Here is a 13108-nt window from a genome sequence, read left to right as displayed (position 1 = left end):
CAGGTAAAGAAAAGTTGGGTTCCTGGAGACAGTTGAGTCAGGCCTTCACCACCAAAGACAGTGTGACCTTGTTCATGTCTTCAGATGAAGTGAGAGACCAGGTGCTCTGGGAGGACATCTTCTCTTGCAGGAGCCAGAATTCTCCAGGAAACTCTGGGCTAAAGCTGCATTTTGCTTGATAAAAACATGGCATTGCCTTTCTGCAATCTCTCTCCTTGGCATGGAAAAGGGGACAGTGCAGCCAGGCTGGGTTTTGTTAAGCACAGTGGCCTCTGCAGCACTAATTCCACCTTTGGGAGTGAAGAGGAGACTTGGCCTCATACCTTACCTCCAGTAAGGAAGAACCTTTCAGGAAGAACCAAAAAATCATCCACATGCATAGGGACTGGCTTAAAAAGAGCTTTCTTGGGAGAGACAGAGTTTTCCAACCTGTTTTCCCTTCCCTTGGACCTGATCTGCACCCACACAACCTGCAGCTACACCAACGTGCTCCTGTTTTAGCTTCTAAGCTTCAGATTTGCCCCTTTCACAGCAAGTACCAAGTGTTAAGAGCAGGGAATGCATTCTAAATAGGCCCAAAGTTTATTGAATAGCCATCAAGATTAGAGCTTTTGCCCCATTTCAGTACTTCACCCACCCCAATGCTTCTGAGCAGCAGCACACAACAACTATGGAACATGCACAATACTCAGTGTTGTCAGAACCCCTGTTGAGGCTGAATGCATTTATAAACAACAGCAAAAGAGCACAATTCCTTGAGCAAGATCCTCCCAGTTTAGCTAAAATAAGGCAGCCCAGAAGGTTATAGTGTCTTTTCCAACTACCTGGCACCACAAATGCTTTGGCTTGAGCTCTGGCATGGAAGCACGAGACAAGTGAGCGTGGAGGTCGCTGCCCTGCTCTGCATCTTGCAGCAAGGACTTTCCCAGTTGAAAGGGGTGGGACTTGGGGACACAGCACACTGTGGCACTTCATTCTTGGGGAAAACACACACACACACACACACACACACACACACACACTTGGGTGTAAAGTTGGACACGATGATCACATGGGAGCTCAGGGTCCTTAACCCATGGGGACTAACGTGACCGTGTTTGATTCAGCTTTGAGCAGGGTAAAGTGGAGCCCCACTTTTTGAGCTCCTCAGAGCAGTGGGGGCTTTGTTAGAATATTTCATCATTTGGATGGGGGTAAATCTCCTTTTCACCTGCCCTGTTGGAGTGCAAGTCCCTCCACGACACACTGTGAATACAGGGGTTAGAAAGAAGGTCTTCATCATATCCTAAGGAACCGTATGACACTGAATGCAGTAGCAAGTACTGATATTATCAGTTCAGCCCCCTTCAGGATCTTGTTCATTTTGCTCTTTCCTTCCTCCTCCAGTTTCTCTTTCACCATCTGCATGTGCTTGGCTTTCTCATCAAAGCCTTCTCTGCGCAACGCCTCCTCCTCCTGTGAAGACAAAGCTGGACTTGCAGGGGCACAGAAGCAAGGGGAGGGACCCCTTTGCCATTGCTGTCTGCTGGCCCTCGTGCTCTCCAACTTGTTACCTCTGTTTTAAGCCTGATCATCTTCTGGTTCTCCTCCAGCTGGATCTCACTGCTAAGATGCAGCTTCTTCCTCAGACATTTAGTGTACTCGTCCCAACTGCGTGAGAGGTTCTGCAGCTTCTGCTTCTTTGCAGCCTCCTCCTTCCTCTGGACCTTCTTTTTCAGCTCATCTATCTCATTCTGCTCTTGAGCACCTGGTGGGAGAGAAGCAGCATGTGGCAAGGACAGGAGGTGAGCCCATGAGCCCCTGGGGAGGACTGTTGTCCCCCTCCATCACACCGGGCTCTCCACACGCAGTGGCATTGCTCCCACCCCAGAGTTACTTTTCATCTTCTTCTCCTCCTGTGTCAGGGAGAGGTCTGTGGTGAGGATGTTTTCAACCAGCTTCTTTCTTCCCTGGAGGAACTCCAGCAGGACAGCATCAGCCTGTGGGACCACAAGGAAAAGGAGAGTGGAGGGGAGAAACAGCAGCTGGGGGAAGCAGATGGGACAAGGAGCCTCCCCCTCTCCTGTTCCTACCTTCACCCCCTTGCCAGGCAGTTCCCTGTATCTCTTCAACAACTCCTTATGATCTTTCCTGAAGAGCTGGTAACCTCCTGGAGCTCTGTAGACACCAGCTCTGATCTGTCTCTCCATGCCTTGGGAGAGGTGCCTGAGAGCAGCCTCACACTTTTCACGGGACGCTTGCTCGTTGTCCTTTAAGAACTTCCCTTTGTTTTCCTCTACCTGGTGCTGTGGGAAAGATGCAGAGGGAAGGCATCAGCCACAGGAGAACAAAGATCAAGCCTGGGAAACATGGGATTTGAGATCCCCAGTGTGTGGGTGGCAGATGGGGAGGCCATTCTGCACCCACAGACCTCTCTGGACCAAGGTGCATGGGAGCAGAGAGCACACCAGGGGCCACAGACTTCATAAGCCTCAGGGACAAGGATTAGTCAGCAGGACAGGGGGAGGCTGGAAGGCTGCAGGGTTCAGGACAGAGACACATCTCTGGGATAAGCAGGGATGGGATGGGATGGGATGGGATGGGATGGGATGGGATGGGATGGGATGGATGGGATGGGATGGATGGGGTGGGATGGGATGGGATGAGGGGCATGGGATGGATGGAGTGGAATGGGATGGGATGGGATGGGATGGATGGAGTGGAATGGGATGAGATGAGATGGGATGGGATGGGATGGGATGGGATGGGATGGATGGGATGAGATGGGATGGGATGGGATGAGGGGGATGGGATGGATGGAGTGGAATGGGATGAGATGGGATGGGATGGGATGGGATGGGATGGGATGGGAAGAGGGGGATGGGATGGGATGGGATGGGATGGGATGGGATGGGATGGGATGGGATGAGATGGGATGGGATGGGATGGGATAGGATGGATGGGGTGGGATGGGATGGGATGGGATGGGATGGGATGGGATGGGATGAGATGAATGGGGTGGGATGGGATGGGATGAGGTGGGATGGATGGGGTGGGATGGGATGGGATGGGATGGGATGGGATGAGGGGGATGGGATGGATGGGATGGGATGGGATGGGATGGGATGGGATGGGATGGGATAGGATGGATGGGGTGGGATGTGATGGGATGGGATGGGATGGGATGGGATGGGATGGGATGGGATGAATGGGGTGGGATGGGATGGGATGAGGTGGGATGGATGGGGTGGGATGGGATGGGATGGGATGGGATGAGGGGGATGGGATGGATGGGATGGGATGGGATGGGATGGGATGGGATGGGATGGGATGGGATGGGATAGGATGGATGGGGTGGGATGGGATGGGGTGGGATGGGATGGGATGGGATGGGATGGGATGGGATGGGATGGGATGGAGCCACCTACTAAGAGCTGTAGCTGGAAAGTGCTGATGTCATCCTCAAAAGCCCGTGCCATGAACAGCTCCAGCATCTCCTTCTCACACTGGCTGTGCAGCTCCAGCAGCTCCTCAAGCGTCTCTGTGGGCATCCTCACCCTCTGTGCCATCAGAGCCTGGTACAAGGCCACAGCCTCTGTCACTGCTGCCGTGTTCTGCGCCTCTGCCAGGGCCAGCACCGCGCTCTCCACGCATGGCACGGCCCCGCTCCGGATGGCCTCCACGTAGGTCTCTGCCAGCTTCCCCAGCACTGCCAAGGAGGAACAAGGATGAGAGAGCTGCAGCCTGAACAAAACACAGGCTCCCTGCAGGCCCTGGGTCCTGCTGTGTCCCTGCTGCCTCCCTGATGGACTCTTCCTTGACTTCCCTTCCTATCGCTTTCTCACCCCACCTGCACCATTTGGGAGCTCCAAATGCAGAGGCAGGGACAGCAGCCAGCAGAAAATCTCTCCCTTTCCCCACCTGCATCATCTCCCTCTGCATCTGATGCTTCCCCACACAGTCCCCAGAGCTGCTGGCCACCGTCCCTCTGGACAGCAGTACTCACGGATCCCGGTTATGATGTGCCCACCAGGCACGGTCTTCACTGGAGACGTTTCCCAGATGTGGCAGCAGAATTTCTCCACCTGCTTCTGGAATTCAGCATCAATTTCATCATCCTGAAGCTCTTGCAAGCGATCCATCTCCCTCCAGTTGGCTGGGGGGCAAAACACAAAGCACTTGCGACCTGGGAAGAACTGCCGGATGCATTCCCTGAGCTGGTTGTACCTTTGGATCTCTGGGCTGGTACCTGTGGGGTAAGAGGACACTGAATAAGTCCAGGGGCCTGGGGCTGTTGTTGACTGAGGCTGAAGTGCTGCTGTGCCTGAGGCTGGACCATTCCCTTACCAGCCTTCAGCTTCAGGGCGTTCTCCAAGTATTGGTCCTCAGAGATGGGCTGCCCGTTCCTCCTCAGCTGCAGAGTGAAATCCCTCACAGCCCAGACAAATGTTGGGAAGAAGAGGATGAATTTATCTGAGTCCTTCAGTTCATCTTCACTGCTCTGGGGTGCTGCTTTCAGCTTGACAAGCTCAGTCAGCTTCAGGACATAGCTAGGGAGCTGGCTAAGGAAAGAGGGACCTCGGCTCTGAATGCAGGGGCATCGCCACCCTCCAACCACTCAGCACAGCATGGGGAAGCGAGGAGACCCACAGGGATGGGGAACAGCCTGGACCCACCAAGAGAAGGTGAGGGAAAGACATTGAGGACCCAGAAGTCAACGACATGGGACTTGTAAGGACTCAAAACATAATCCTGGAGCATTCTGCAGCTGTTTGATGAGTCAGCATTTGTCAACCCCTCACCCACCACGCTGGGCATCCCCAGAGCTGCTGTCCCACCAAGGATACTGCAGCTGCTCCATGGCTTGCTGGTCAATGGTGCCTTTGCTGTTGTAGATCAGGGTGCTGGAGAGCAGCACAGCCAGCACAAAGATCCACATGTCATTCTGGGTGTCTCCCTGGAACAACAGCCCATGGCTCTTACCAACCAGGTGAGTGTAGCCCCAAATCCCCAGCCCTTGAATGCCCCTGGCCAACAGGCCATAGCACCAGCAGCTTTTGCAGATCCCCACTCCCAAGCCATCACCATGTCTTTCTGTAGCTGAGCTTCTCCTTTTCACTCTCAGGGTCCCACAGACCTCTACCTAAGTGCTCCCTGAGCTCCTCAGAATTTGGCAGCTCCTGTACCCTGACCTCCTTCCCCGTGACCTCTGGCTCTTCCCAGCACACAGAGTGAGGGCCACAGTAGGTGATGGGCCCAAAAGATCTCCAGCAAAGATGTGAAAAGGCCCCCCAAGGGAATTTCTCCTTCTTCCACACCTTCTCCACATCTCCCAGCCCTTCAGTGTCCAGCAGCACCAGCGTGTGTCCAGGCTGGCAGGGGTGAAGTAGGCACCACATCCAGATGCCTTTGGTCTGGGACTGCACGCTGGAGCCCAGGGAGAAACCTGTGGGGAGCACATGAGGGTCTGTGAATGCAAGGTAGGAAAACCCCAGGCCCTTTGGCCACCTGGGCTGGGACCCTCCTCACCTCTCCTCTCACGAGCCAGTCTGTTCATCAGGTAGGACTTGCCGGTGCGGTACAGCCCTGCGATGGCCACCACCACCACGGGCTGGGTGATCTCTGACAGCACCCTCAGGGCTTCCTGATGGATCACCAGCCCCTTCTCCTGGCTGTTCTCAATGAGGCACATGGGCTCTGACACAGGGGTTTCAGCTGCCATGGCTCAGGGCAAAGGTGGCCTGTGAGGAGAGGGGGAGATGGGCTGGTGAACAAGGACACCTCCAAGCTCCAATCTGGGACAGTCTTCAGCCTACATCACTTTGCCAAACAAATCACACTTGGCACCAAATTCCTTCCCCCACGCCTCCTCTTTTGCCTCACACCATGCTGTGAGGACAACAGTGATGGGAGAAAGGCACAGGAGCTTCCCCTTTACCTCCCAACAGAAACAGCTCTGTTTGCCAAAGCCCAGGGAACGACTGGAGAGTCACCAGCATGCAGGAGAAGAGAGGTTTGGAGTGGAAACAGCAGCTCAGGGGAGCCTTGTGCATGTCTCCACTAATCACTGACCCCCTTGAACCCCCTCCCACCCTGCTCTGTGCCTCTCCCAAGGACATGGCCCACTTCTGCTTTCCTCCTTCCATAGGGTTGTGGTTTGTTGTGGTTTAACCCCTTCTGGCAGCTGCAGCTCACCCCAGGCAAAAGTGAGACAACCCATTGGATGGGAGACAATCAGATCAATAGTTGACATTGGTGAGGTTTCAGTTGGATTGCAAGCTGAGCTGCTGCTGAGGTTTAACCACAACAAGCCAGCAGCCAACTCCTAGAACAGCCTGTGGATGTGGAGGCACCACAGCAGCTCATCCCAGTCCCAGACACAGAAGCTGCCCCACTGCAGCCTCCCACACACCCCAGGACTCCTTCTGGCAAAGCCTTCACAGACACTGCCCATGTCTGGGCTCTGAATCCTCTCTGAAGACCTCCCAAGCTTTGCCCTTATCCAGGAACACCAAAGAGGTTGAGAATGAGAGACAAGAGGTTTCTCCTCATGTCATAGGTCAGGCCATGGATTCCATAGGTGAGTCCTGACACAGCAGAAGCCAGGGGGATGAGCACAGGCTCCCAGCCACCACATTCTCCTCACCCCAGAGCCCCCCAGCAGACCTCTGGGCCTCTTCTTCCCCTCCACCCACTGGGGTCCCTGTTCCTCTGTGAGGCCAGAAAGCATCAGGAAGGATGAGGGGAATGGACTCACCGTTGTCCTTGTTGGCACCTGCCTTGGGCTGCACCAACTGGGCTGCAGCCTGACTCCTGCTCTGCCTTTTATGCTGCACCCTGGCAGCTCGTTCCCCTCCTATTCCAGGAATAGGATGAGGCAGAAAGTGAAAGTAAAAGTCAGGGACAAGGGAAGAGGTGTAAACACCCATGGAGAGAGGGGGGCTGCCTGTGATTTGGCCCCATTCAGCAGCCACCCACCAACACCTTGGCAGCTTAAAAAGAGAAGGAACAGAAGCAAAGGCCATCCATGCAGGCATCTTACCTCCTTCACCTGATCTTCTACTCTTGGGGAGACACTGTTCTTGGGCATGGAGGATGTGGCACTTGAAATGAAGCAGCTTCTGTGGGCACCTCGACCTTCTAGGGTCCTAACCCATGACCCATGGCTCCAGCCTGGCCAGAGCCCTCTGAGGAGCCTTCTTGTCCCCAGGCAGATCTATACACCCACCCAGCTTGGTGTGATCATTGTGCTCCCTGACAGTGCCCTCCATCCCCTCATCTGGGTCATGGATGAAGGTATTAAACAGAACAGACCCCAGCCCTGAGCTCTGGGGAACACACTGGTTGACCAGCAATTAACTCCATCCCCTACCACTCTCAGGACCTGGTTTCCCACCCAAGTCATGGGTTTCTCCAGGCTGAGGACACTGTTTCAAAGGCTTGTCCAGGAAGACACATCCACAGCCCTTCCCTCTTGCACTAAGCAGGAGATCAGGTTGGCCTGAACCCTTGGTTATCCTGTACATGCCTCAGGATGGTGCTCAGGATAATCTGTCCCATTAGCTTTCCCTGCACCTAGGTCAGGCTGACAAGCCTGTAATTGCCAGGATCCTCCTTCTGGCTCTTCCCCTAGGTGTGTGTTCCATTTGCCATCCTCCAGTGCAGGTCCCAGCTCAGCCACACAGCCTCAGCCTCGCTGACGGCCTCCTGCAGAGCAGCAAAGGCTTCAGCCCCTCAACAGGGTCTTTTTTCAGACATGTCAGCTCCCAGCAAGCTTTTCCTGGCAGCTTCTTTCCTCTCCTTGTCTTTGCTTTGCTCGTGTCCGGCCGCCACTGCCAATCTCATCACGTTGGGAGTGTTGACTGGAAACTCCTTATTGCCCTCACAAAGCTGCACTGTGAGGGATTCCACAAGCTCTGTGGGTATCTGATAACTGACACCAGCTGCTTCTGCCAGGAAAGTGAAGAAATATGAGCTGTGAAGTCAACTTTACAGAGTGAAGTCCACTCCACTCCAGCTGCAAACGTGCCTCAGCAAAACCTTTCCTGTTATGGATCCCTATTCACCATTCTGTATCAAATGTTCTCTTTCATAAAGCTCTTGTGTCAAAAGGAGAGAACCCAGCAGTGATACCTGAAGTGCAACAGATGGTCTTTCATTTGTCATGCTTGAATTCTTTGGCATTGTAACAAAACTGAACACTGCTGACAGTAAATAACTGACTCAATAAATAACTGATTCGGTTATTTATAACCCCATCACTCCAGGTAGTGACAGCTGGGTTCATCTTTCTCTTTCTCTTTCCTCTTGTGTCTCTCACAAGTGCCACATTTCCCCTACATGACCATCCCATTGAGAGTTTCCCATTTTCCTCTTTACCTCTACTGTGGATGGTAAATTCTGCGTGGGGCTGTGCTGGTTTAGCCCTGGCTGGGTGCCAGGTGCCCACCAATATCACTCCCCCTCCTAAACTGGACATGGGAGAGAGAAACATAACCAATGGGTTTGTGTGTCGAGAGAAGGATGGGGAGATGACCCAGCAATTAATGTCATGGGCAAAACAGACTCAACTTGGGGGGGAAAAGGTTTGATCTGTTAATAAACTGTAAGAACAGGGAGATGAGAAACAAAATTGACTCTTAAAACACTTCACCCCACTCCTCCCTCTTCCCCTGTAATTAGCTTTGGGTTTTTTCCTCTCCATATGCTGATGTCAAAGCAGCTTTCAGCTGCTGACATAAGAGTGCTGCAAACTGAAGCAGCCGAATTTCATCTCCCCATGACCACGAATTTCACCTCATGACCCCAAATTTCTAATCATTACCCCAAATTTCACCTCATGACCCCAAATTTCCCCTCATGACCATGAATTTCCCCTTCTAATGATTAATTTCATCTCCCCAGGACCACAAATTTCACCTCATGGCCCTGATTTTCCTCTCATGACCCCAAATTTCCCCTCATGACCCTGAATTTCCCCTCACACCCACAAATTTCCCCTCATGGGCACAAATTTCCCCTTCTCATGATGAATTTCATCTTCTCATGACCACAAATTTCACCTCATGGCCCTGATTTTCACCTCATGACCCCAAATTTCCCCTCTGAGGCCCTGATTTTACCTCACAACCACACACTTTCCCTCATGAACACACATTTTAACCCAGGACCCTGATTTTCCCCTCATGGGCACAAATTTCCCCTTCTCATGATGAATTTCATCTCTCCATGACCACATATTTCACCTCATGACCCCAAATTTCCCCTCTGAAACCCAGATTTCACCTCACAACCACACACTTCCCCTCATGAACACACATTTTACCCCAGGACCCCGATTTTCCCCTCATGACTCCAAATTTCCCCTCACAACCACAAAGTTCCCCTCATGACCATGAATTTCCCCTTCTCATGATGAATTTCATCTCCCCATGACCACGAATTTCCCCTCACAACACTGATTTTCACCTCATGACCCCAAATTTCCCCTCATGACCCCAAATTTCACCTCATGGCCATGAATTTCCCCATCTCAGGATGAATTTCATCTCTCTATGACCATGAATTTCCCCTCATGACCCCAAATTTCCCCTTCTAATGATTAATTTCATCTCCCCAGGACCACAAATTTCACCTCATGGCCCTGATTTTCCTCTCATGACCCCAAATTTCCCCTCTGAGGCCCTGATTTCACCTCACAACCACACACTTCCCCTCATGAACACACATTTTACCCCATGACCCCAATTTTCCCCTCATGACTCCAAATTTCCCCTCACAACAACTAATTTCCCCTCATGATCATGAATTTACCCATCTCATGATGAATTTCATCTCCCCATGACCACAAAATTCCCCTCATGGCCCTGATTTTCACTTCATGACCCCAAATTTCCCCTCTGAAACCCAGATTTCACCTCACAACCACACACTTCCCCTCATGAACACACATTTTACCCCAGGACCCTGATTTTCCCATCATGGGCACAAATTTCACCTTCTCATGATGAATTTCATCTCTCTATGACCATGAAATTCCCCTCTTGACCCCAAATTTCCCCTCACAATCACTAATTTGTCCTCATGACAATGAATTTTCCCTGCTCATGATGAATTTTATCTCCCCATGACCACAAATTTCACCTCACAACCCCAAATTTCCCCTCTGAAACCCAGATGTCACCTCACAACCACACACTTCCCCTCCTGAACACACATTTTACCCCAGGACCCTGATTTTCCCCTCATGGGCACAAATTTCCCCTTCTCATGATGAATTTCATCTCCCTATGACCACATATTTCCCCTCATGACCCCAAATTTCTCCTCATGACCCCAGATTTCACCTCATGACCTCAATTTCCCCTCACAACCACAAAGTTCACCTCATGACCATGAATTTCCCCATCTCATGATGAATTTCATCTCTCTATGACCATGAATTTCCCCTCTTGACCCCAAATATCCCCTCATGATCATAAATTTCCCCTTCTCATGATGAATTTCATCTCCCCATGACCACAAATTTCCCCTCACAACACTGATTTTCACCTCATGACCCCAAATTTCCCCTCATGACCCCATATTTCCCCTCATGGCCATGAATTTCTCCATCTCAGCATGAATTTCATCTATGACCATGAATTTCCCCTCTTGACCCCAAATTTCCCCTCATGACCCCAAATTTCCCCTCATGACCCCAAATTTCCCCTTCTCATGATGAATTTCATCTCCCCATGACCACAAATTTCACCTCATGACCCTGATTTTCACCTCATGACCCCAGATTTCCCCTCTGAAACCCAGATTTCACCTCACAACCACACACTTCCCCTCATGAACACACATTTTACCCCAGGACTCTGATTTTCCCCTCATGACTCCAAATTTCCCCTCAAAACCACATATTTCCCCTCATGGCCATGAATTTCCCCATCTCAGCATGAATTTCATCTATGACCATGAATTTCCCCTCATGACCCCAAATTTCCCCTCACAACCACAAATTTCCCCTCATGACCATGAATTCCCCCTTCTAATGATTAATTTCATCTCCCCATGACCACAAATTTCACCTCATGGCCCTGATTTTCCTCTCATGACCCCAAATTTCCCCTCTGAGGCCCTGATGTTACCTCACAACCACACACTTCCCCTCATGAACACACATTTTACCCCAGGACCCTGATTTTCCCCTCATGGGCACAAATTTCCCCTTCTCATGATGATTTTCATCTCTCTATGACCATGAAATTCCCCTCTTGACCCCAAATTTCCCCTCATGACCCCAAATTTCCCCTCACAACAACTAATTTCCCCTCATGACCATGATTTTCCCCTTCTCATGATTAATTTCATCTTCCCGTGACCACAAATTTCACCTCATGGCCCTGATTTTCCTCTCATGACCCTGAATTTCCCCTCACAACCACAAATTTCCCCTCGTGGGCACAAATTTCCCCATCTCATGATGAATTTCATCTCTCCATGACCACATATTTCCCCTCATGACCCCAAATTTCCCCTCATGACCCAGAATTTCCCCTCACAACCACAAATTTCCCCTCATGACCATGATTTTCCCCTTCTCATGATGAATTTCATCTCCCCATGACCACAAATTTCACCTCATGGCCCTGATTTTCCTCTCATGACTCCAAATTTCCCCTCTGAGGCCCTGATTTCACCTCACAACCACACACTTCCCTTCATGAACACACATTTTACCCCTGGGCCTTGTTTTTCCCCTCATGACCATGAATTTTCCCTTCTCATGATGAATTTCATCTCCCCATGACTATGAATTTCCCCTCACAACACTGATTTTCACCTCATGACCTCAAATTTCCCCTCATGGCCATGAATTTCCCCATCTCAGGATGAATTTCATCTCTCTATGACCATGAATTTCACCTCTTGACCCCAAATTTCCCCTCATGACCCCAAATTTCCCCTCATGACCATGAATTTCCCCTTCTAATGATGAATTTCATCTCCCCATGACCACAAATTTCCCCTCATGGCCCTGATTTTCCCCTCATGACTCCAAATTTCCCCTCTGAGGCCCTGATGTTACCTCACAACCACACACTTCCCTTCATGAACACACATTTTACCCCAGGGCCTTGTTTTTCCCCTCATGACCATGAATTTCCCCTTCTCATGAAGAATTTCATCTCCCCCTGACCATGAATTTCCCCTCACAACACTGATTTTCCTCTCATGACCCCAAATTTCCCCTCTGAAACCCAGAGGGGCAACGGGCACAAGCTGGCACAGAAAGAGGTTCCAGCCTCACCTAGATATGGCAACAGCCTTCCCATCCAACATCCAGCTTCTGGCCAAGAAACCCCCTTTCCTGACACCCAGAAGTATGTTGGAGAAGAAAGAAATAAACCCAAATTGGTTTATGGCACCAAAAAAATGGAGCATTTTATGGCCACACGTTTCATCACCACAGAAAAAACACATTTGAGAGCAAAAACATCCCTTTTACAGCAAAAACACCCCTTTTACAGCAAAAACCATCCCTTTTACAACAAAAACATCCCTTTTACAGCAAAAACACCCCTTTTACAGCAAAAACATCCCTTTTTTACAGTAAAAACACCCTTTTTACAGCAAAAACATCCATTTTACAACAAAAAACATCCCCTTTACAGCAAAAACCATCCCTTTTGCAGCAGAAACAGCCCTTTTTTACAGTAAAAAGATTCCTTTTGCAGCAAAAACATCCCCTTTTTTACAGTAAAAATACCCATTTTACAGCAAAGACATCCCTTTTACAGTAAAAATACCCCTTTTTTAAGAGCAAAAACACCCCTTTTGCAGCAAAAACATCCCTTTTTTACAGCAAAAACACCCCTTTAACAGTAAAAACACACCTTTGGAAGCAAAAACCATCCCTTTTGCAGCAAAAGCATCCCTTTTTTACAGTAAAAACACACATTTTACAGCAAAAACATCCCTTTTGCAGCAAAATCAGACTTTTTTTACAGTAAAAATACCCCTTTTGCAGCAAAAACATCCCTTTTGCAGCAAAAAACATCCCTTTTACAGCAAAAACACCCCTTTTTTACAGTAAAAACATCCCTTTTACAGCAGAAACAGCCCTTTTTTACAGTAAAAA

General features: G+C 50.3%; 1 protein-coding gene across 1 annotated transcript; it reads right to left on the bottom strand.

Annotated features, from left to right (window-relative positions):
* Nucleotides 1–559: 559 nt before the first annotated feature.
* On the bottom strand, nucleotides 560–6843 carry LOC133629218 (guanylate-binding protein 1-like). The gene is made up of 11 exons (XM_062019879.1): nucleotides 6737–6843; nucleotides 5509–5720; nucleotides 5298–5425; nucleotides 4827–4936; nucleotides 4327–4529; nucleotides 3986–4228; nucleotides 3408–3688; nucleotides 2073–2285; nucleotides 1877–1979; nucleotides 1554–1747; nucleotides 560–1455 (listed from the first exon to the last, which is right to left on the bottom strand). Exons 2-11 carry the CDS (start codon nucleotides 5699–5701, stop codon nucleotides 1279–1281), a joined length of 1845 nt encoding a protein of 614 aa, XP_061875863.1. The 5' UTR covers nucleotides 5702–5720; nucleotides 6737–6843; the 3' UTR covers nucleotides 560–1278.
* Between the last annotated feature and the right edge of the window lie 6265 nt (nucleotides 6844–13108).

The sequence above is a fragment of the Colius striatus genome, unplaced genomic scaffold (assembly GCF_028858725.1).
Source record: "Colius striatus isolate bColStr4 unplaced genomic scaffold, bColStr4.1.hap1 scaffold_34, whole genome shotgun sequence".
Lineage (NCBI taxonomy): Eukaryota > Metazoa > Chordata > Aves > Coliiformes > Coliidae > Colius > Colius striatus.
Note: the sequence above shows the minus strand (reverse complement) of the source record. Positions and strands in the feature narration are given on the sequence as shown.

What these genes read in the sequence shown, in the direction of transcription:
- LOC133629218 (XM_062019879.1), bottom strand. Translation starts at nt 5,701, where the DNA reads ATGGCAGCTGAAACCCCTGTGTCAGAGCCCATGTGCCTCATTGAGAAC. An exon ending in CTTTCCAGCTACAGCTCTTA is followed by an intron (nt 2,286 to 3,407) that starts GTAGGTGGCTCC and finishes TCTTTCCCACAG; the next exon opens with CACCAGGTAGAGGAAAACAA. An exon ending in GGAGGAGAAGAAGATGAAAA is followed by an intron (nt 1,748 to 1,876) that starts GTAACTCTGGGG and finishes CTCTCCCACCAG; the next exon opens with GTGCTCAAGAGCAGAATGAG.